This window comes from Haliotis rufescens, unplaced genomic scaffold (assembly GCF_023055435.1).
Source record: "Haliotis rufescens isolate VD_foot unplaced genomic scaffold, xgHalRufe1.0.p SCAF_17, whole genome shotgun sequence".
In the NCBI taxonomy this organism is placed as follows: domain Eukaryota; kingdom Metazoa; phylum Mollusca; class Gastropoda; order Lepetellida; family Haliotidae; genus Haliotis; species Haliotis rufescens.
This window is the reverse complement of record NW_025963857.1, coordinates 23,856,441-23,881,035: the sequence shown is the minus strand read 5'-3', so window position 1 is coordinate 23,881,035 and position 24,595 is coordinate 23,856,441. Positions and strand designations below refer to the sequence as shown.

Below are 24,595 nucleotides of genomic sequence, written 5' to 3'. Positions count from 1 at the left end.
GTCGCTGATCGACAAGTTTCCTACTGAGAGGGGAGAGTCATGACTCCAGCAATGTGCCACAGATTACACAACATTTGAAATACAATTTGCCGGGAAAAGGCATGAATTACCTCCAACTGGAAATTTCCAGATCAAAGAGCCATTTTTGAATATTTGTATACTGCGGTAATTTTCTCTTAATTATTTGTTGGTTTTCAATGTTACTTTCTCCTATTGACATACTACCTGTGAAGCTCTGGGGTAGAATAGGTCTTAGCAACCCATGCTTGCAGTAGTGGCTCACTATGGCTCACTAAATATGTCTCCTATCTAAACTGCCTGGCAAAAGAATACACAGTCATGTTTGTTAGTGGCTTCAAATGAAACAAGACCCCTGAAGATCCCGGGTAGAATAGTCTTCAGCAACCCATGCTTGCTGAAAAGGTGACTATGCTTGTCGTAAGAGGCTACTTACGGGATCGGGTGTCAGGCTCGCTGACTTTGTTGATGCATGATATCGTATCCAAATTGCATGGATCGATGCTCATGATGTCAATCCCTTATTGTCTGGTCCAGACTTGATTATTTACAGACTGCCGCCATATAGCTGGAATATTGCTGAGTGCAGCGTCAAACAACAAACAAGCAAACATATTGACATACAGGGACCTAAGTTGATATCTGATGACATGATCAGGGGTTGACATATCTTTGGCCGAATCCAACTAGATCGCTGCTCATTTCGAATTAGCTGTTTATGTAAAATAGCTAGAGTTTGGAAAGCAACTAGCCTCTCTGGAGTTTCCCTTGCCTCGGACTGTCTACGCTTGTGATTTGTGACTTAAATGGCGATAATTATTTCACTACCTTTTCACTTGCTTCCTTTGCATCATTGCATCATTGGGCGGTCGGGTAGCCCAGTGGTTAAAGCGTTTGCTCGTCACGCCGAAGACCCGGGTTCGATTCCCTACATTGTGTGAAGCCCATTTCTGGTGTCCCCCGCCATAATATTGCTGGAATATTGCAAAAAGCGGCATAAAACCAAACTCACTCACTCACTCATTGCATCATACCGAGGAGAGCTGTGTCCCTTGGGCATGCCAGAAATCTAAGATCATGAATTCGGGGGCGTGGGTGGCTCAATTGTCTAAGTTGTCTAAGGCACCGCGATTCGCCGTGCAGAGTTGCGTCCCTTTGGCACGCCAGAAACCTCCAACACTAAGCTGACACGCTGTGATATAACTGGAATACTGTTTAAAACGGCGTTAAACCCAACTCACTCACTCACTCACCATACCCCATTTCACCTCACCTTACCTCAGGTTGATAATAAGCTGACTGCCGTGATATGACTGAAATACTGTTCAAAGCGGTCAAAGCACTCATTCTTTGCATTAAATGACTTGACTGTATACTCGTGATATGGTGTCGGTTGTGTTAGATATTTGACTGCCTCCGTGTTCACCCACGTTACATATATATAAAAATGAGATCAGTGTCATGTGTAGAAATTTCCATAAGGTATATGGAAGCTCGGAATATGTGAAGATATTGAATGGATGGTGGTTGACTTGTTTCCTGGTGTGTATCTGTGGAGACACATGCAATTCAAATGTAAAAAAAATATCAATTTATCTTTTGGTTCCTTTGTTTGTTGTGTTCAGCAAATCTGTAGAACCTCCATGAAAAGTGTTGATTTTAATCATCAAAGGGAACAGTATTTCTTATTTTGCAAATTTAATTTACTTGTTTTTACATGCTCAAAATATTTATTTTGTATTGATTTACAATTTGTCATGGCATTGTGTTTGTATGATGTTATTTCTGAGTGATCTTATTGAAGTTATGTTAAAATCTTGTTATGTTAGGGACTGACATTTGGGGTTGGAGGAGGGGAGGGGAGGGGAGGGGGGATGCAGGGATTTTTTCCCCAAAAACATATTGTTCCAGAAAATTCTTAAAAATAATGTCTATGCTTCAGAACGTTAAAAAAGAAGACTTCTCTGTTAAATCAATTACATTGTTGCAAGGTGTTTTTCTCAAGAAAATATTCAGTATCATAGTTTTAATTCAATAATATCTTGTTTTGCAGCTGTAGCTAAGAAATTATTTTAGGCTAAAAAAAATATTAGTCTTGGTTCTCAGGCACCGCCCGCATCATCTGAAAGTCCACCACATGGTTTGATTTTATTTCCATTTTCAAAATAAATATGAAAATCCTAATACTTAAAAACAATGCAATCCAATATAGCATTCAGTTACTTCCCTTTACATGAACACTGCTTCCTGGTGTTAAGGTCAATGCAGCAATAGGAATCTGTATGCTTGTTTATATAGGGAGGCTCTCTCCCAGGTTGATGGTACACGACTGTTTATTTGGTTACATAAGAGTTTGGACAAAAAAACAAAAATACTACCGCCCACCCGCACTATATTTTCAAAAAGTTGTTGCCTGAAAACCAATTCCTTTATTTTTTAGGCCTAATCTCCAGACAAAATCCTAGCACCCCCTCCAAGAATATGAAATAGTCATTCTCTTATTCTATCCGTCCAAATTAACAATGATATACACTATAGTATTGTACACTCATGTTGTGTTGTACTGTACACTAAATGTCTGTGAATAAAATACTTGAAACTGTGATTTTGTCATTCTTCTATTAGCCCCCCTGGAATTTCCCTTGCCTCGGACTGTCTACGCCTGTGATTTGTGACTTAGATGGCGATAATTATTTCACTACCTTTTCACTTGCTTCCTTTGCATCATTGCATCATACTGAGGAGAGTTGTGTCCCTTGGGCATGCCAGAAACCTAAGATCATGAGTTTGAATCCCAGTTTCGCCCGATTATGTTTCTACAAGGTTTTTCAGCACCATACCGGTGCTTGTGGGGTTCATCGAAGTAGTGGGGCGGTTGGGTAGCCTAGTGGTTAACGCGTTCGCCCGTCACACTGAAGACCCGGGTTCGATTCCCGACATTGGTACAATGTGTGAAGCCCATTTCTGGTGTACCCCACTGTGATATTGCTAGAATATTGCTTAAAGCGGCGTAAAACCATACTCACTCACTCACTCACTCATCAAAGTGGTAAACGTATGTAGGGAGGCTCTTTCCCAGGTTGATGGTACACGACTGTTTATTTGCTTACATACGAGTTTGGACAAAAAAACAAAAATACTACCGCCCACCCACACTATATTTTCAAAAAGTTGTTGCCTGAAAACCAATTCCTTTATTTTTTAGGCCTAATCTCCAGACAAAATCCCAGCACTCCCTCCAAGAATATGAAAGAGTCATTCTCTTCCTCTATCCGTCCAAATTAACAATGATATACTGTTGTGACACTCATGTTGTGTTATACTGAACACTAAACGTCTGTGAATAAAATACTTGAAACTGTGATTTTGTCATTCTTCCATTGTCAACTCACTCACTCACTCACTCACCCTTAGGTTATTACAACTTTTGTCTAATTGCTAATTTATCAAAACTTTAGGTTGTTTCGGGAAATATATCTTCAAACTTTGTCATCATGCAGCGCCTCTCAATCATACCAATCATCATTGCTATGCTAGCACCAGTCTCACAAATGACAGATGTGTTGTATGTATATGTGTGTGTGTATATATATAATTATATATATGAGTATGTCGTAATATAACTATCCAACACTACCAGTACACCAAATAATCCTGAACACATAAAGCATTAAGACCGTTTGCTTTCATAACGTTAGGAGTCTTTATTTCAACAACTTAAACGATCGTATCTCCGCAATACAGGCAGCCATCTTTGATCAGGGTCACTTGAATTCTTGACTGATGTAGGTCACTTGCTCGATTGTGACTTCTCTGCTGATGACCAACCGGTCTGTGTGGAAGGACGGGTAGGTGTTGCACTGTTCCCCGATGTATTCTCCGTCAACAATCACCTGTAATGACAAACACATGATTGATACTGACAACTATTCTCTGCTGCCAAACTCGGAGGAAAAGTGAGTGAGTTGGGTTTAACGCCTCTTTTAACAGTATTCCAGTTATATCGCAGCGTGTCAGCTTAATGTGGGAGGAAAGCCCGAAGTGATGCAGGTCTCAGACGTTTACCGCTTCGGTGAAACCCACGAGCACGGGTATGGTGCTGACAAGCCTAGAAACATAATAGGGGCGAACCGGGATTCGAACTCATTATCACTGGTTTTTTGGCGTGCCCAAAGGACGCAACTCTGCACAGCGAATCGCGGCGCCCTAGTCGACTGGGCCACATGTGTCCCCCGGAGGAAAAGAGTGAGTTGAGGCTGCTTTGAACAGTATTTCAGTTATATCGCGGCGTGTCAGCTTGATGGGCCAGGTACATCAAAAGTGCAGGTCTCAGACGTTTACCACTTTGGTGAAACCCACTAGCACGGGTATGGTGCTGACAAACCTAGAAACATAACCGGTGAATCGGGATTCGAAGCCACGATCATAGGTTTCTGCCGTGCTGAAGGGACGCAACACTCCACAGCGACGTGCAGTGCCTTAGACGACTGGGCCACCCGTGCTCCCGTCCATGATCGATGTCCCAGAATCAACCGCAGACAAACCAAGAAACATTATCAAAGCGACTCTGGGATTCGAAGCGACGACCACAGGGACCACGCCTAAGGGACAAGTTCGAGCACCCAGGGGATATATGTTTTTTTAATTTTTTTTTATTTGTTGTTTAACAAAAAATCAATGATTGATTTGTCTACTCCAGATTCGATTATTTACAGATCACCATAATAAAACTGGAATGTTGCTGAGCGAGGCATGTTACAAACAAACAAAGTTTTGCAATTTGTTGGTCAATAAAGCGATCTTAGCACTATAAGTCAGTATTAAATATGAAAGTTACGATCGTCTTAACGCTAAGATCGCTTTGTTGAACAGGGCCCTTGTATTAACACTACTTGAAGACACTCACTTGAAAGGTATGCTCTTGTCGTACTACCACCAGCCGGAACTGCTTCCCCAGCGTAAAGGGTTGTATGTTTGATAAACCTGATGACAGGTACACGTTCGCGTGGATGGATGAAGTGCTCTCGAAACGGACTTCCAAGTAGAACAGCCGAATGTCGTTGGAGATGAGAGAAACCGTGAATCTGAATTAGAAAATATAAATATTAATTATGACAGCTAATTATTGTAATTATTATACTGCTGCTGTTAATGCAGGAAATGTGACGTTATGCGTAACACGCACCGTTAATAATGCAGGAAATGTGACGTTATGCGTAACACGCTCCGTTAATAATGCAGGGAATGTGACGTTGTGCGTAACACGCTCCGTTTATAATGCAGGGAATGTGACGTTATGCGTAACACGCTCCGTTAATAATGCAGGGAATGTGACGTTATGCGTAACACGCACCGTTAATAATGCAGGAAACGTGACGTTATGCGTAACACGCTCCGTTAATTGTGCAGGGAATGTGACGTTATCCTTTAAACGCTCCGTTAATAATGCAGAAAATGTGACGTTATACGTAACACGCTCCGCTAATAATGCAGAGAACGTGACGTTATGCGTAACACGCTCCGTTAATAATGCAGGGAATGTGACGTTATCCTTTAAACGCTCCGTTAATAATGCAGAAAATGTGACGTTATACGTAACACGCTCCGCTAATAATGCAGAGAACGTGACGTTATGCGTAACACGCTCCGTTAATAATGCAGGGAATGTGACGTTATCCTTTAAACGATCCGTTAATAATGCTGAGAATGTGACGTTATACGTAACACGCTCCGTTAATAATGCAGGAAACGTGACGTTATGCGTAACACGTTCCGTTAATAATGCAGAGAATGTGACGTTATACGTAACACGCTCCGTTAATAATGCAGGAAACGTGACGTTATGCGTAACACGTTCCGTTAATAATGCAGAGAATGTGACGTTATACGTAACACGCTCCGTTAATAAAGCAGGGAATATGACGTTATCCTTTAAATGACACAATGATCAATATGTTCACATTAAACATGCACTTGAAATGACACAATGATCAATATGTTCACATTAAACATGCAATTGAAATGACACGATGATCAATATGTTCACATTAAACATGCACTTGAAATGACACAATGATCAATATGTTCACATTAAACATGCACTTGAAATGACACAATGATCAATATGTTCACATTAAACATGCGCTTGAAATGACACAATGATCAATATGTCACATTAAACATGCACTTGAAATGACACAATGATCAATATGTTCACATTAAACATGCACTTGAAATGACACAATGATCAATATGTTCACATTAAACATGCACTTGAAATGACACAGTGATCAATATGTTCACATTAAACATGCAATTGAAATGAAACAATGGATGACAATCGCCATTATTCAAGCATCACAATTATTTGTAAATGGCTACGCCAGTTTGTCACATACAAGCACGCTATTAAATACGTCACAGGCGTAAATGCAACCATTGGAAACATACCTTTGGCGGACCGTTAGCGTGGCTATAATCTCGAGCGAGTACTGGTCAGTAATACCCCAGGGAAGTGACACATCAAACTCCACTCCCTGTAAGTTGAAGGGTTAATTAACGTCATGTGATCAAATAACCAGTCAATACAAAATGACATTAACCCTTGAGACTGGGTCATATATGACAGTACGAATGTGAAATATTATTTAGGCCAAGGCCAAGTGTACACTAACAATGTTTCGTCTTGATAAGTAGTCTGTTGTTAACTCAGTTACAAGATGTATGAGGGAGCACGGGTGGCCCAGTCGTCTATGCGATGTGCAGAGCTGCGTCCCTTGGGCACGCCAGAAACCTATGATTGTGGGTTCGAATCCCGGTTCGCCCCAATAATGTTTCTAGGTTTCTCAGCACCATACCTGTGTTCGTGGGTTTCACCAAAGTGGTAAACGTCTGAGACCTGCATCACTTCGGGCTTTTCTCCCACATTAAGCTGACACGCCGTGATATACCTTGAATGCTGCTCAAAGCGGCTTTAAACTCAACTCACTCACTCACTCAGTCCCTTCAAGATGTATAATCATATGTACAACCTAAAAGTCCATATCACCATCATTGTTATCAAAGTTCATTCATCAAGGCATGTATATATATCATCACAGTAGCTTTTGCCCCTAAGATTACGTCTTAAAGTACTATATATGGCATAAGCCGCCGTAATCAAATACATTGCGATATGTAGAGACAGGGCCCAGCTTAAGAAAGTAACAAGAGAGCTTGGGATGGTGACGTCACTTCCGATTCGAAGTGATGGCGAATGGGCCCAGTGTATATATATATATACTGTTCAAAACAAGTCAAAGAACACCCACAACTGGAAAACTGAGGGTTGCATGACGAATTATCTATTTTCATTTGAAAATAAAATCTGGTGTTCTTTAACTTCTTTTGAGTAGTATATATCAACACAGTAGAGATATGATAATGATACACTGGATAATCGAGGTGAAAGTTTACACGATATACGGTTTTTCCATTGGGCGAGGGGTCGGTCACATGACCGCGAAACTGAAGTTCATAAGTGTATGAATGTCACAGTTTGACGTTCATATGTTTTTCGCGAGACTGCATTCTTGAAATAACGTAAACACTGACGGACTACTTCAACATTCCTGGGGGAACCCATGAGGGTTCCCTTGCACGAATCCATACAGAAGCGTTATTTCTTGTCATTTAGACCCTCATTTAGCGCGTTAGCATACATTGGGTTTAGTCATGCATAGAGTTTGGATATCCTCGCTACAACCCATCCTGGAAAACAAAACGAAAATACGCACATCCAAACTATCGTAGTTGACTCTAAGCTCCGACGTTCATACAGTTTTGGGGGCGGTCGGGTAGCCTATTGGTTAAAGCGTTCGATCGTCACGCCGAAGACCCGGGTTCGAATCCCGACAATGTATGAAGCCCATTACTGGTGTCCCCCGCCGTGATATTGCTGGAATATTGCTAAAAGCGGCGTAAAACCATACTCACTCACTCACTCACTCATACAGTTTGACTCTCACTCTATAAAGGTTCATAAAGTGAACTAACACAAAGTGAGAGTCAATTCTTAAATACATCTGAAACATTTACATACCGGCTTTGGGTGTGGCCAACTCGCCCTATAGCACGAGCCATAGAGCCCCTCCCACTCTCCCACGCTGGAACACCGGTGTTTGGTGCTTCTCCCACAGAAGAGGAATCCCGGGCGACAGGTGTACGTTGCCGTTGCACCGACGTACCTCCCCTTGAACGAAACGTCCGCGTTTGGTAAGGGAGGGGGTAAGCCACATGCGGTTTGGTCTGTGAAATGAAAATACAATATGCATTAGTGTATATGTTCCCACAAAAAAAAGCAAAAAAAAAGCCTCGATACTAGTGACATGGTAGCGCGAGGTGAGTCGAGGTGAGGTGAAATTGGGTTTAACGTCGCGTCCAAGATTATTGCACTGATATACCGACGTGTGTGTGTGTGTACTGACTCCTAGCCGACCAGTCCTTGTTTGAGCCCCATAATGCCGAGCGCCAGACAGGGTGACAACAAGTACCATCTTTTAACTCCTTTTGGTATGACGCGGCCGGGGATCAAACCCCGGACCTTCCGCTCTCCGGGCGGACGCTCTACCACTAGACCACGGAGACAAGTCAACCTAGATCTTATACAATTGCAGATACAAAGGTACAAAAAACACATGCGTCAGCTTTCATTACGCGCAATAATTTTAATGAGGACTATTATTGTTATGGGGGCGGTCGGGTAGCCTAGTGGTTAAAGCGTTTGCTCGTCACGCCGAAGACTCGGGTTCGAATCCCGACATGGGTACTATGTGTGAAGCCCATTTCTGGTGTCCCCCGCCGTGATACTGCTGGAATATTGCTAAAAGCGGCGTTAAACCAAACTCACTCACTCACTCAATATTATTCTTATGAAGATGGATCAGTGGGATAGTCTAGTGGATAAAGCGTTCGCTCGTCACGCCAAACACCCGTGTCCGATTCTCCACATGGGAACTATGTGTGAAGTCCATTTCTAGTGTCCCCCGCCGTGATATTGCTGGAATATTGCTAAAAGCGGCTTGAAACTATACTCACTCACTGTAATGAAGGTTATAAAACAACCCAAATGCAAAATAAGACACACACATATAATGATGGTGTTCGTATTCGCCACACTCAGCAATAATACAACTATATGAGGGCGGCCTGTAAATTGTCGAGTCTGAACCAGACATACCAGTGATCGATATTATGAGCAACGCCTATGCTATAGGAGTATGAAGACACGCAAACAACCAAGTCACCGAACCGGACCAACCGATCCACATTTCTTCCAACAACAAACATAGGTTGATGGGAATCAATTCTACCCCGGATTCCCTAGGGATCTCAGATGACAGAGGGGCGGTCGGGTATCCTAGTGGTTAAAGCGTTCGCTCGTCACACCGAAGACCGGGTTCGATTCCCAACATGGGTACAATGTGTGAAGCCCATTTCTAGTGTCCCCCGCCATGATATTGCTGGAATATTGCTAAAAGCGGCGTAAAATCAAACTCACTCACTCTCTCAGAAGACAGAAAAAACAAATTACCTGGGTCGCATCCTCCGAAGAGAGGCGTAATGGCTTGTGATCCGGGGATCCTGCATTGGCTATCGTCGTCAGCATCTGTTGTGTCCAGGCTGAAGGTCAGTGAGTCCAGCTCTACCCCATACTGGTCACCGTCCTCCACCTTGACCGTCAACTGATGATTGCCCGCTTCGACACTTACATTTTCACCGAAATTTTCGACTTCCAGTATAGTGTTCCATAATACACCATCACCACGTTTTTCTCGCGTTACCCAGCTTCCGACCTCCTGGTAATCAAGATGGAAGGTCAGGAGATCCGACAGGCCGTCATTGGAGTACCGCAATTTTTCTAGCGAAAACGATTTCCTTTTCTTCAAACAGAAATTATATATCAATTTCTCGTCGTCGTAGAGGACAACCGTCTCTTGGTTTGACGCGTGTCCGCGTGGACGTAGACGACACTTCTCAACACCAACAGCAGTCGCGAGTTCATCAAGCTGAACCGTGACTTCATGAGTTAGCGACGCCCGCAGCAGGGGTAGCAACAGCACGAACGTACACCACGTGTTCATCTTCGAGTCAAGATGTTCAGTGAGACAAGAGTCTACTCATTTAAATATGCTTGGGAGATCCGGTATTTGAATATTTAACTGCTTCGTCCATATAAGGACATGCGACTGCCGCATTATAGGTCCCATGATCAGCATTATTTACAAGTGTGGCAATTTTATCACATGTGTTGATATAGATTAAAACTAGACTTTCTTAATGTTTCGACATATGATAATTTTACGATAATGTTATGATTATTCTACGTTAATTTTACGATAAGTTTATGATACTTTATGATTATTCTTGGATAACACTTTCTTAGTAAAGTACAGATTCTAGTACTTATTTGTGGGTTGAGTCCCATCTGGGATTCGAACCCACACTGCCACAGTAAGGCACCTAATCGCCATCACACAAAATCAGCGAGCTAACCCACTCAGCCACCGAAGCTTCCACAAAATCCGACAACTGGTAGTCTAGATCACGTACTTTGTGTACCCCTCTGACAAGTGTAAATTGGCACAGATCCCACAGCCGGAAGCAATGAACACACATTCTATGATAATTCGGGGGCACGGGTGGCTCAGTTGTCTAAGGCGCCGCGATTCGCTGTGCAGAGTTGCGTCCCTTTGGCACGCCAGAAACCTATGATTGTGGGTTCGAATCCCGGTTCGCCCCAATTATGTTTCTAGGTTTGTCAGCACCATACCCGTGCTCGTGGGTTTCACCGAAGTGGTAAACGTCTGAGACCTGCATCACTTCGGGCTTTCCTCCCACATTAAGCTGACACGCCGTGATATAACTGGAATACTGTTCAACGCGGCGTTAAGCCCAACTCACTAACTATGATAATTCTATGATACTTCCAAGATAATTTTATGACAATTGTATCCATTTAGCTATAATGTACAGAAACATACAGGCAGGAGATTCACATTCAACTGCAGTTTGCATATTGTTATCCAGCTGTCGGATTGCGGCCTGTAAATAATGGCCGAAACAAACCAGTGGTTGATGTTGAACCACACGTCGTTCAAAAGGCGCAATGTTTTGTGTCATAAAAAAATGATAATTCTAAATTTTGAATATTACTAAAAAGTACTGCAGGAAAACGTTTGGCGAGTCTTGCTTAAGTTTAGAAGCGAGGTGAAATTGGGTTTAACGTCGCGATTATTGCACTTATATAGCGACGCGCATGCACGTGTGTGTTTGTGTGTTTGTGTGACTGCTTGTACTAGTCCGGACTGATGCCGATTTATAGTGCTAGCTCACTGATACCATGCCGCAGTTTAACATGAATACCCCACTCAGACACAGTATACTGACTCCGAGCCGACCAGTCCTTGTTTTAGCCCCCTAAAGCCGAGCGCCAAACAGGGTAACAACAAGTACCATCTTTTAACGTCATTTGGTATGACGCGGCCGGGCCTTCCGCCCTCCGGGCGAACGCTCTATCGCAAGAACACGGAGGCGGTCACTTAAGTTTAGAACCATAATCTACCTAATGAAACTGGGAGATGGGGAAATAGCTGTAACCGAAAGAAAATGTCAACTTTGTAAACTATCTGACATAGGTGATGAATTCCATTATTTGATTATTTGTCCATCTTTAGAAAAAGAAAAAACACACACACTTTTTACACAGATTCTACAACATTGAACCCAATATGTATAAAATGAATTTACCTTTCAATAATCCACGATTAGGAACATTGAGAAAATTGTCCATATTTGCAGTCAATACTTCATTGTTTAAACCTATCAAGTAACTCACTCCCTATATAATTGCCCACATATAGTTACCAGGAGAATCTGTGCATGTGTATATCATGCATGGTCGGCAAAGATGTTTTGTATCTATTCTCCATTTATATGTATATGTATTATGTTGAAATAATTTTGTACCTCTTATACCGAACAATTTAGTCGCCTTACAATAAGCGCAATGTCAATCAAACCCCCCCCCCCCCCCCCCCCCCCCCCACACACACACACACACACAAACACACACGCACACACTCTCTCTCCCCCAACTAAAGTGTAAAATTAAACTTAGTATTACGATCAATGTAATACTAACTTTAATTTCACACTTTAGTTTCGCTGAGAATCATCAAGTGGATTTCAGGTCAGAAAAGATCCGCATTACCCGATGATGTCATAAAAGCCGACATTTCTGATCATAATGCATGATAAATATTTAATATACGGATACAATACGTCCTGTTTACGGGCATATTTGTGACGTGCCATTATTCAACCGGACCTAACTTGCACAGTTGGAATTCAAGATCCTGTTGACCGAAGTTGCCAATGCTTAGTGAGTGAGTGAGTATGGTTTTACGCCGCTTTTAGCAATATTACAGCAATATCACGGTGGGGGACACCAGAAATGGGCTTCACACAGTGTGCCCATGTAGGGAATCGAACCCGGATCTTCGGCGTGACGAGCGAACGCTTTAACCGCGAGGCTACCCGACCGCCCCGTTGTGTGTTATAGCAATACACATGGGTGTTGTGCTTCTCATCATGGCAGCCATCTTGTTTTATATCTAAGGTTTCATTTTATGAGTTTTATTACGAGAATTGCCGAAAGTAACACTGATTGACCACACGATCCCGTTAGTCGCCCTTTACAGCAAGAATGGGTTGCTGAAGACCTATTCTACCCTGGATCATAAAGGGTCCCTAGCAATTGGAATACGATGACATGCATCAACCAAGTCAGCGAGCCTGACCACACGATCCAATTAGTCGCCTCTTACGACAAGTATAATCGCCTTTTACATCAAGCATGGGTTGCTGAAGACCTATTCCACCCCGGATCGTCACGGGTCAAATGTTTTTTGTTTGGTTTTTAATTATGACGGGCATGGATATGCAGCTAATTCTTTACAGCTCCCAAATGTCCTTGCTCTGTCTCATTTGACGGTTGTTGTGATGGTTATTATAGTGTTTTAATCATTAAATAGCCAATCCCCTTCCACTGATTTACCCACCTGAACTAGAACTGAAGGAGACCAGTGAGACCACCTTGTCTGTTTCATATTTACATCTATGCATAAAGATTTAGAGAAACGCTTTCCACAAAGACTTATGACAAGAGGGATGACCTCAACTTTCCAGTAGCAAATGTTCAATTCATGTCGAGCAATATTTTTGCAGCTCCAGCCTTTGGCGTTTACATTCCACAACTTCTGAGGAACAATCGAGCATGGTTTTTCTTCGGCGATTTCAAAGACTCTTGCTTAAAAGTTGTTTGATAAAGGTAACAACATTCAAGGCCTCAGTAAAACCTTCAAAAAAAAGGTCTTATGTAGACATGAAGAAGGCATTTCCAATGCTTGCCGTAAAAGGCGACTATGCTTGGCGTAAGAGGCGACTAACGGGATCGGGTGTTCAGGCTTGCTGACTTGGTTGATGCATGCCATCGTATCACAAATGCTTGGATCGATGCTCATGATATCAATAACTGGATTGTCTGGTCCAGACTCGATTATTTACAGACCGCCGTCATATAGCTGAAATATTGCTGAGTGCGGCGTTAAACAACAAACAATCATCAATCAATACTTCCTTAAATTAAAACATAACAATTCAAGGGCTGTACAGAGAAGGAACACACCTCTGTATTGAGTACAACACATATAACAACAGTGTATCGAAAATTCAGGTCAGGAAATCATCTTTGTCCGGCTGAACCCGATATGACGGCAAATAATGCTACAACCGTTGTCAACACTGGCACAGACGAGAGGCGGGCTGAACTGTCGCAGACGCGAGTTTCGTCTGAATTATCAGCGCATTCGTCCACACCATTGCAGGCTAACGTCTTGGCTATGCAGAAGTTGTTGCTGCACTGGAAGGCGTCGTTGAAGCAGCTTCCTAAAAAACGAAGAAAACAAATTTGGGGAAATGGAAACCATTGGCCATGTGGTCTTTTAACGCTAAAAAGTGGTTAAGTATGCTAAAACTTATATTAGTTCACTATTATTTCCTGATACTTTTTTTTAAATATAAAATACAACTTTGTGTTTTTACAAAGCAAAACAAATAGAAAAATGAGTTTGGATCAAAGGAACATTTGATTTTTCGATTTAACTTTAATTTGTCCTTCCTTAGTATTTTATGCACACGTGAATACAGCATGATGAATTTTGTAAATATCTCAACCGAGACACGCCATAGCGAAGAGAGTTCCTGGACAAATGTGTTTCCAGAATAAAAAGGATTGTACCGTAATCAGGTTGTTGTTGTTGTTGTTGTTGTTGTTGTTAACGATGTTGTTGAACACATTAACAAGCAAGTCGTGTTTGAGTTTGAAGATGAGAATGACGGTTTCATTTGGGACGCCATTTTGCCAATCAAAACCGATACCGGCTTGAATATTTTCGAACAAAATTATAGCCCATCGCATCAGAGATACATGTATAAGAACCCAGATGCATCTATCTTAAAACATATTTTATTAATAGTAGCCAATGTAGAAGTCTCTATAACTCCCAACACCGACAAGCAGATGGCGAAGGATGACCGAAACACAGGTTAAACACGTAGTGGCGTCTCCTGAGTCGAGGCAACTTATACATTGGCCTCAATTCACCCAGCAGTCAATGGGTGCCCGGTAGTATGAGATGTAAACGTAAATGCAGTACCTTCCAGTGCAAAATAGACAGCATGGATTGTATACTCCCCGGGGAACTGAGACTGCAAAATGAATGGACCCTGTTCCCTTAAGCTGTGATACATTTGAACATCCATTTTGTGGATAACGCGCTGTAGAGGTGTGCACTGTCATTACCATTGTACCACAGAAGTAAACAGGGAACTTACCAATAGGCCCTCGTTTGAGCGATGTCAGTATGATAGTGAAGGTAGCATCGGAGTCTATTGTGTCCGTGTCATACTGCAGAGCTATGGCTGGCACAGAGGTGTTGAACACCTTGGTGGCCAATCTGGAGCCGCACAATGTTCCTGTTGGGTGGAAAGTAGAACATATATAGAATAGTATAATAATGATTTGTAGACGCCATGTTGCACTTAAGTTGACATAATGACGTCACAATATATATGACGTCACAACTGACGTAATGTTTATACTGTTTGATCAAGTGGAGTATGGGTTTGTCAATGTTATGACGTCACCAATGATAACGTAATGTGCAATAAGGTCAGAATACTTATAATATCCTTGTGGACGCCAAGTTAACACTTCTCCTCTGGGCCCCGTTCCACAAAGCGATCATAGTGCTAAGTTGATCGTAACTCCCATGCTTTAACATAGACGTACGGCAGTCGTAGCGCTAAGATCGCTTTGAGGAACGGGACCCCGGACACGGTTTTCCATACTTCTTCACAACCGTTTTAAATGGAATGGATAATACAAAGGTTATAATGAAACTAACTTTGCCAAACACGTAAGTCTGAAACACCATCTGTCGGCCAGCACTGGAAGGAATCCATATTAGTTTCGTTCACGTGACTATCACATAACAAACTTAATGAATACTGACATTTTGGCTGGTCTACATTTTTGTACTTCAGATCTATGTATTGACCAACTTGTATTTATCATAAATGGTTAAAGTCATGGATGCGACAAACCAATCCGATAAACTTGAAACACGATCCGATGACTATTCAAATGAGGTCGCCAAGCAGGTACTACTTTCAAGCTCAATACATCAATGCAATGCCTTCTTTGTTCTATTGTTCGCCTCCGTGGTCTAGTGGTAGAGCGTCCGCCCGGAGAGCGGAAGGTCCGGGGTTCGATCCCCGGCCGCGTCATACTAAAAGACGTTTAAAGATGGTACTTGTTGTTACCCTGTCTGGCGCTCGGCATTATGGGGCTAAAACAAGGACTGGTCGGCTGGGAGTCAGTATACTGTGTCTGAGTGGGGTATTCATGTTAAACTGCGGCATGGTATCTCAGTGAGCTAGCAATATATAACGGCATTAGTCCGGACTAGTACAAACAGCCACACAAACACTCACCCGTACATGCACGTCGCTATATAAGTGCAATAATCTTGGACGCGACGTTAAACCCCATTTCACCTCACCTCTTTGTTCTATTGACTAACGTTCTCAAGATTGGGGTTTCACAATGTGTCGTCGGGGCGGTGGGGTCTAGTGGTTAAAGCGTTCGCTCGTCACGCCATAGATCCGGGTTCGAATCCCCTCATGGGTCAATGTGTGAAGCCCATTTCTGGTGTCTCCCGCCGTGATAATGCTGGAATATTGCTAAAAAGCGGCGTAAAACCATACTCACTTACCTACTCATTCACCCAAGGACACACAATTGCAGAATGATAACAATTTACCGGATATTCGAGGCCCGAGCGGATCTACGATCTCCAGCGTGGTGTTGCATTCCAAGGGGAGGCTGAAGGATGTGATGTCAATGAGGATGCCTAGCGCGTCTTCATCAGTCTCCACGTCCATATTGCACGACGACGACAGATTCCCCCTCAGAATCATGCTATCGGAGAAGGAAAGTGTTTGGTCACAGTTGCTCTCCATGGTAACTGAAAGGAACTTGAGGTCAGGGCATGGTTTTATGCTTCGCGGAGAGATGGTGATTTTTACAAAAACAATGCTTATGGAACGGTGGGCTGTGTGCCGTGCCTTATCGTTTCAGATGGAGGTGAAGTGTCATCCCAGCTGTACGCCTATTTTTAAAACAGTGCATGTAAAAGCGGCGTAAAACAATACTCACTCACACTTTACTAATTAAAATGGGGCACGGGTGGACCAGTCGTCTAAGGCGCCGCCATTCGCTGTGCAGAGTTGCGTCCCTTGGGCATGGTAGAACCTTTGATTGTGGGTTCGAATCCCGGTTCGCCCCCATTATGTTTCAAGTATTGTCAGCACCATACCCGTGCTCGTGTGTTTCAACAAAGTGGTAAACGCCTGAGACCTGCATCACTTCAGGCTTTCCTCCCATATATAGCTGACACGCCGTGATATAATTGGAATACTGTAAAAAAGCGAGGTTAAACCAAGCTCACTCACTAAAAAAAATAGATCTTTGGTTGTTTAGCGCCACACTCAGGAATGTTCCAGCTACATGACGCTATTCACCACGTCACCGAGCCTACCCATCTGATATATGTAGTCGCCTCTTGCGACCAGCTTAGTCTGTGGGATCTATTCTACCAAGGAAGCATAGGAATATGTAGATACTAGGACAATAACAATCCGCTCTAATCCGGCAGCATAGGCATCCGTAGGTACTTGGACAATATAATGAGTGAGTATGGTTTTAAGCCGCTCTAAGCTCTACTGCAGCAATATCACGACAGGGACACCAGACATGGGCTTCACACTTGTTGGAAATCAAACCCTGGCCATAGGCGTGACGAGCGAACGTTTAACCACTAGCCTACCTATCGCGCCCAATGAACGTGAGGCTGTTTGGTCAAGCGAAAACGATAACGATGAGATCCAATATAATGGACGCCCACCCTACCCACTTTCCAAAACATCAGACCGCCTCCGTGGTCTAGTGGTAGAGCGTCCGCCCGGAGAGCGGAAGGTCCGGGGTTCGATCCCCGGCCGCGTCATACTGAAAGACGTTAAAAGATGGTACTTGTTGTCACCCTGTCATATTGAATTTAGCAAATATTCTGGTTCAATTCGTGACGCTCTACGATCTAGTTACGATACAGGTACGATATTATAATTACGAATATTCGTGGGATTCGGCTGGATTCGCTTGAATATTGTCAAGAATTCACTACGATTTACAAGAAGCTATTAGGAATACTGCACGAAAGTTAGGAATCAGTTACGAATCAGTTAAGAATACGCCGAATTGTACGAATCAGGTACGAAAAATAAATGAATTCGTGACTATTCTTGACAATTTTGGGGTGGATTTTTCCATCAAGATAGCTTCGGCGTGTATTCGTGGGATTCATGACAGATTCGTAGCCGATTCGTCGTAAAGCCACGAATTCACGAATCCCCGAATGACTTATGAATACCTACGAATGCCTACGAATCGATACCGATTCAGTTACGATGCCTAAGAATGCATTACGAATTTGTTACGAATTAACTACGATATTTTTGAATCGGGAGTTCGTGGCCAAAACTTTGAACAGCTCAAAACTTTTGCCACGAATTCCCGATAGCTCAAGGATTGTAAGAACTAACTACGAATATATGCGAATCAGTTAAGAATTTCACTGATTGTAAATTCGACTACGAATCCTAAAATTTATCAATTCGTGGGATTCGTGGTCTGTGTGGAATAGTAGTATTCCTCAAATAAGCCCATGACCTTGGTAGACATTTTTACCTGACGAACAGACAGCCTCGTATCATCATTAAACTGCCGACGACCCGAGGTTGCCTGTTTGATCAGGTCAGAATGGATATTAGAGGTGGAAGGTGGAAGGTTAGGGGTCACCAGGACGTCTGTGTATACTTACATGTCTCTGGTGTCTTGGCACCGCCGCTGGTCCATGTTGACATACACAGAGAGAGAAACACAACAGTATAGGAAGCCATTTTATTTAATTTTACAGTGACGCATACGTTGATGAATGCACTGTAGATAGGACAACCTTTATCAACAGTGGATTCAAGGATATCTCCGCATGGGCCCGTGTGATAACACAGATAAGTCTGAGTGAGTGAGTGAGTGAGTGAGTGAGTGAGTGAGTGAGTGAGCGGAATGTGAGCGGAATGTGAGGGGAAAGCCCTAGTTTTTTTTGTTTTTTTAATAAAAATGTTTTATATATTTTTTTTAGGAAAGCCCTAGGTGATGCAGGTCTTAGACGTTAACTGCTTTGGTAAAACCCACCGCCACGGGTATGGTACTGACAAAACAAGAAACGTTATCGACGCGAACAGGGATTCGAACCAAGTCAGAACATACCGACCTCGTCGCTCGTATTAAAATTCATTCGTTCATTTTTAAACAGTTTGCCAGTGTGAACAGATAAGCGTAATGATAACGTGAAGTGCTAGCCTGTGATCTCGTATGTGTCTGGCACAGTGTTATCTTATCACCCAATAAAAAACCTCTTGTCGATGCTTGGTTGATACACAATCAACAACTACGGCAGCTCACTTTGGTCATACCGCAACAGGAGAACGGGTTGACCTGTCGTCTAAGGTGCTGCAGTTCGCTGAGCAGAGTAGCGTCCCTTGGGTGTACCAGAAACCTGTGATCATGGGTTCGAATCTTAGATTCTATTTCATGATGGTTTCTAGGTTTGACCCGAAGTAGTTTTGGCTTCCTTCCACATCAAGATGAAATGTTCATTCTTTTGTTTGTTTGTTTGTTGTTTAATGCCGTACACAGCAATATTCAAGCTATATGGCGGCGGTCTGTAAATAATCGAGTCTGGACCAGACAAACCACTGATTGACATCATGAGCATCGATCCACGCAGTTTGAATACGATGACATGCATCAACCAAGTCAGCGAGCCTGACCACCCGATCCCGTTTGTCGCCTCTTACGACAAGCATAGTCGCCTTTTACTTGTCTGCTTGTACTAGTCCGGATTTGTGTCGTCTTATAGCACTAGCACACTAAGATACCATGCCACAGTTTAACATGGGCATTCCACTCAAACACAGCGTGCTGACCCCATGCCGACCAGTCCTTGTTTTATCCCCTTAATGTCGAGATATTATGTGCTTCATCGTGAATTGAGTATACCTAAGTGAAAACTGACATATCTGCAAACAGATCACAAGGAAATTTTAATAACAAATAATTATAATGTAATACATGTAATGGAATGTACTGACGTTTTCTTTAAGAAAAATCTGAAACAGCGAAATACATTTGTCACAAAATACATTGTCAGATACATTGTGTGAGAACATCGGCTTTACGCTTCTCCATATAATCATTCATCATTCAGTTATTGTTACAAATATACATACAGTAAACTACGTTTATAACGAGCACGCTTATAACGAACTGACGGATATAACGAACTTACTTTTTTGTCCCAAATATTTGCTGCAGTTAAGCTCTATATATGCTTATAACGACATACGGTTATTACGAACTGAAATTAGTGGTCCCTTTGAGTTCGTTTTAACCGTAGTTTGCTGTATGCAGAGCCTAAGAGACATTACACCTTTTGAAATCGTTATTCCTACATATGTTAAAGGAACCGACTAGTTGATATACTGAAAATGAATCGCCTCCCAATCGCCGTCTTGAAATAATTCTTTTGTGCTTCTGACAGTTGAAAAAAGAGAACTTGATAGTCACATAAAATACATCGTTGCAAATGTTGTTTTTTGTGAAAATATATTTAGGCTCATAGTATTAATGACAAAAAATAGCTGGTTTTGCATATGTAGCTTAAAACAGCTAGTCTCTATACTTGGTTGGTTTGTTGTTTAACGTCGCGATCCGCAATATTCCAGATATATGACGGCGGTCTGTAAATAATCGAGTCTGGACCAGACAATCCAGTGATCGATGTCATGAGCAACGATCTACGCAATTGGGATCGATGACATGTATCAACCAAGCCAGCAGCCTGACCTACCGATCCCGTTAGTCTCCTTTGACGACAAGCATAGTCGCCTTTTACGGCAAGCATGGGTTGCTGAAGACCTATTCTACTCCGGATCTTCACGGATCCTCTATACAAATTCCCCCACCCAGCACCCCCAATATCAAATGGCCGGTTTCTTAGTCGGATTAACGATTCAGAAGGAGTATTTTCCTTTTGGCTATGTCGAGTTCCCAAAAGGAATCGTTCAGAATGGGAGGCTTCCTGTTTAACAAGATGTCACTGTGAGTGCAACTTCGTAGTGATCAGGGGCGAATAGTGAACAGTCATGATCTCTGTGTTAATGAGGCCAAAATACATCACAACTCTGATAACATTTGTACTCTTAAGGCAAGGCAACAGTGATCAATTTCATTATTATCCTTGCAACGGTAATGTCAAGCCGGACAGTCAGTAAAAATTCATCTTGACAACAATCGATGCCGTAGTTAGGCCCACAATACATATCTGTGTTAGTGGGGAAGTCGCAGGCGGAGATGCCGATGTCGGTCTCGGCGGGGACAGGGTAGACGAAGGAGTCGATGTCGAGGCAGAAGTTGCTGCCGAGGAAGAAGCTGCTGTCGAAGAAGAAGCAGATGCCGATGTCGGTTTTGGCGATGACAGAGTTGACGAAGAAGTAGGTGTCGAGGCAGAAGTTGCTGTCGAGGAAGAAGTAGGCGTCGAGGAAGAAGTAGGTGTCGAGGAAGTAGAAGATGTCGAGAGCGGAGTTGTCGAGGTTAGAGTTGAATTACAAACAGCTGTTTCATCGGAATTATCAGAACACTCGTTGTAGTTATTGCAGACCAAATCCTTCGGGATGCAAAGTTTGTTGTCACACTGGAAGTCAAGCTCGGAACACGACCCTGGAAGACATAAGCGACACTTCTCTGTCATACAGGAATGAGAGCCTTAAAAATATAAAGCACATGTGGGATGAAACAGGGGCCAAAGGTTTACAAGCGAGTGTATGTCATTGCACGCTGCAACAGCTACATCAAGGGGATCCGTAAATAATCGAGTTTGGACCAGACAAACCAGTGATTGATGACGCCGTCGGGATACGTCGCGATCAACAAATCGCCGAGCCGGACTTCCCAGAGTCACCTCTTCGAAACTCGAACACAGTGCTGGGGACCTGGGTGCACGTGCCCAAAGCAAACGCTACGACGACCGTAACTCCCATGCTTTAACCCAGAGGTGAAGGTGAGGCGAAATTGGGTTGAACGTCGCGTCCAAGATTATTGCACATATATAGCGAAGTGCATGCACGTGTGTGTGTGTGTGTGTGTGTGGCTGCTTGTACTAGTCCGGACTGATGCCGATTTATAGTGCTAGCCCACTGTGATACCATGCCGCAGTTTAACATGAATACCCCACTCAGACACAGTATACTGACTCCGAGCCGACCTGTCCTTGTTTTAGCCCCTTAATGCCGAGCGCCAGACAGGGTAACAAAAAGTACCATCTTTTAACGTCTTTTGGTATGACGCGGCCGGGGATCGAACCATGAACCTTCCGCTCTCCGGGCGGACGCTCTACCACTAGACCACTCAGGCGGTACTTTAACCCAGACGTACGATAGTCGTAATGCTAAGATCGTTGTGTGCAAGTGGGCTCCGTCTCAGCGAGGTGATTTGTTGAATGAATGTAATGTTGATTAAAGATGAATGAAATACGCCTACCGTGGATGCAGTTATTATACTTTTTAGAATAACAATACACACTATTTTAATTAAAGTGCTAAAGAGACACATTCTAACTTGGGCCACCACGGTTAGCAGATCGTAACATAAGTGATGAAAATAGGACTTTAATACACACCTTCAATCCCCATGTTGAACGCAGTCATGATGATTGACAATGATTTCCCCTCAGTGTTTGGAGAGTTACTTTTGTAATCAAATTGAGCAATGTTGCCCGGTGCTTTGAAGACTTGGGCCTTATCCTCCTTACATAGAGGACCTGTATCATGAAGCAACATGTCATTATTATTCATCAAATGTTTTACAAAGTACAAATTTCGTTTAAGTATTAATGTGAACAATTTGAAGAGCAACATAATGAGTTTTCAGGATACCAGTATATTTAACGGTATTGTAATGAATTCAGAGCTAAAGGTGAACCCACGAGCAAAGAAACTGTGTAACTGGTAACAAATCTAGGATCGTATTAAGGGCGAATTTAGGACTCAAACCATGATCCCTGGGTCCTTGCATAAATAAGGGACGCGACTCTGCTCAGAAAGTTCCTGCACCTTGGTTTACTTAGCCAAACACTTTGACCATGTATAATCCCAATCATCACTTATTTGCGACAAGTACAGAATTCAGAAATACATTCTGGCCAATTGGCCTGCCTTTGCATGTGTTTGTGACAGGTTCCACCGGTGAGACCTGGCGTCGTCACTATTTCATAGTTATTCATAGACACATACTCATTATAAAGTCAGAATCGTACAATCGCAGATACTTCTGCGATATATGGAAAGAGGTTTGTCGATTTCATTTGAAATTAAAACTCTCCATACCTGCAATGCTGTTTCCATTTCCATCTAGGATGTCCAGGCTGGTGTTGGCGCAGCTGTCCACGAGGTCTAACACGGTGATGTCGATGAGGAGCCTTTCGTTTTCCAAGCTGCTCTGAATGACGAGGTTACATTGCTCCACAAAATGCAGGTCGGAGGCGAACAATATCACACTCTCGGAAAAACTCATGATACCACCACAGTTCTCTTCGAACACCCCTGAAAACACGTGAAGTAAATATATGTTGGTGGTTGACAAATACGCTTTATGTTTCATGACATACTTAAGAGTGTCAGTGCAATATACTAAACTTAGAGTCACGATCTGATAAATATGCAAATGAGTTCCTCCAGCACGAAATACTTTTAATACGTTCCATACATCGATTGGTCCGTAAATTATTGCATAACGTTCCTTGTAGGTTTAGATAGAGGTTTGACAATATTGGAGACCGGATGATTAAGTATACATGTATATAATGAGAAAGGTATTTTTCAGTGTTTAAAAAAATACATATATCAAAGTCTTCGCGCAGTGTGATATACACGTAAGATGATGTAGGTTGTTAGATATATCCCAGACTGTGTTTTGGTCTATATGAAACAGAAACTATAGACAACAAGACGGGAACAGACAGCACCACACTTACATTGCTCTGGTGTCTTTGTACACACGGATCCGATAGAAACAAGTGCAATGAACAGGAGGACAGTTTCACAACACGACGCCATCTTGGAAACAGGAGATAACATCTGAGACAGAGTGTTACAGATTCAGGGTCGGCGATACATCACTGATATCAAGTGACTGTGTTCATATATCAGGTTGTTACCAATTTGTACATACTACCAGCAATGAATAAGGGATCTATCTGCTGATTTGAAAGCGGCTATCGTTGAGGTGTACATTTACAATACTGTGGCGTTGCATCTGAACGCAATGTCGAAATACAATGAAATTTCACATCGTGTATGAAAAACATGTAATGCACGTGCGCACAGAAGCTAAACTGTTTGCGCCTATATGGAACTAATACAACTGAACTGAGCACACGCTTAAAATGCCTTTTTCAATGAACAGACAAAATGGCGGAGTGTGGGTACGATAGATGGGGGACGTCAATATTTCAAATTGTCCAAACGTTTGGTTAATCAGAAAGTTAAATTCCTCGACTCTGTGGCAGGTGCCCTCCAACGGCTGGGGTTGCAATGAGATCTGGGCGTGGCAGGCCTAAAAAATACGCAATTGATTCAAATCTGCTCCTGTTATCAATATTCTGTAGAACAAAATGAAGGCTGGGCAACACAAGGGACTGGTTGATGCGGCCATGGCGTCACATCATGTTTGCAGACGCATCCAGGTGTTGCCTACGATTCACTGATGGCAGAAAACGTTGTTGGAGACGTAGCGGCGAGC

At 42.7% G+C, this 24,595-nt stretch overlaps 4 protein-coding genes across 5 annotated transcripts in view; 1 reads left to right on the top strand and 3 right to left on the bottom strand.

Annotated features, from left to right (window-relative positions):
* Window positions 1–1,863, top strand: part of LOC124116366 — a 53,505-nt gene extending 51,642 nt beyond the window's left edge. For both annotated transcript variants that reach the window (XM_048397766.1, XM_048397765.1), the window contains exon 28: window positions 1–1,863. In XM_048397766.1, the coding sequence (XP_048253723.1) occupies window positions 1–43 (43 nt within the window). In that variant the 3' untranslated portion in view covers window positions 44–1,863.
* Window positions 1,864–3,697: 1,834 nt separating this feature from the next.
* Window positions 3,698–10,168, bottom strand: LOC124116367. The gene is made up of 5 exons (XM_048397764.1): window positions 9,590–10,168; window positions 8,099–8,304; window positions 6,469–6,554; window positions 4,925–5,102; window positions 3,698–3,911 (listed from the first exon to the last, which is right to left on the bottom strand). The coding sequence occupies exons 1-5, from the start codon at window positions 10,137–10,139 to the stop codon at window positions 3,783–3,785; spliced, it is 1,149 nt and encodes a 382-aa protein (XP_048253721.1). The 5' UTR covers window positions 10,140–10,168; the 3' UTR covers window positions 3,698–3,782.
* Window positions 10,169–13,721: 3,553 nt separating this feature from the next.
* Window positions 13,722–18,707, bottom strand: LOC124116358. Its single transcript, XM_046477664.2, has 4 exons — window positions 18,558–18,707; window positions 16,443–16,646; window positions 14,953–15,093; window positions 13,722–14,004 (listed from the first exon to the last, which is right to left on the bottom strand). The coding sequence occupies exons 1-4, from the start codon at window positions 18,634–18,636 to the stop codon at window positions 13,802–13,804; spliced, it is 627 nt and encodes a 208-aa protein (XP_046333620.2). The 5' UTR covers window positions 18,637–18,707; the 3' UTR covers window positions 13,722–13,801.
* Window positions 18,708–20,618: 1,911 nt separating this feature from the next.
* LOC124116348 (uncharacterized serine-rich protein C215.13-like) lies at window positions 20,619–23,983 on the bottom strand. The gene is made up of 4 exons (XM_046477652.2): window positions 23,829–23,983; window positions 23,182–23,397; window positions 22,476–22,616; window positions 20,619–21,517 (listed from the first exon to the last, which is right to left on the bottom strand). Exons 1-4 carry the CDS (start codon window positions 23,929–23,931, stop codon window positions 21,066–21,068), a joined length of 912 nt encoding a protein of 303 aa, XP_046333608.2. The 5' UTR covers window positions 23,932–23,983; the 3' UTR covers window positions 20,619–21,065.
* Window positions 23,984–24,595: the final 612 nt, after the last annotated feature.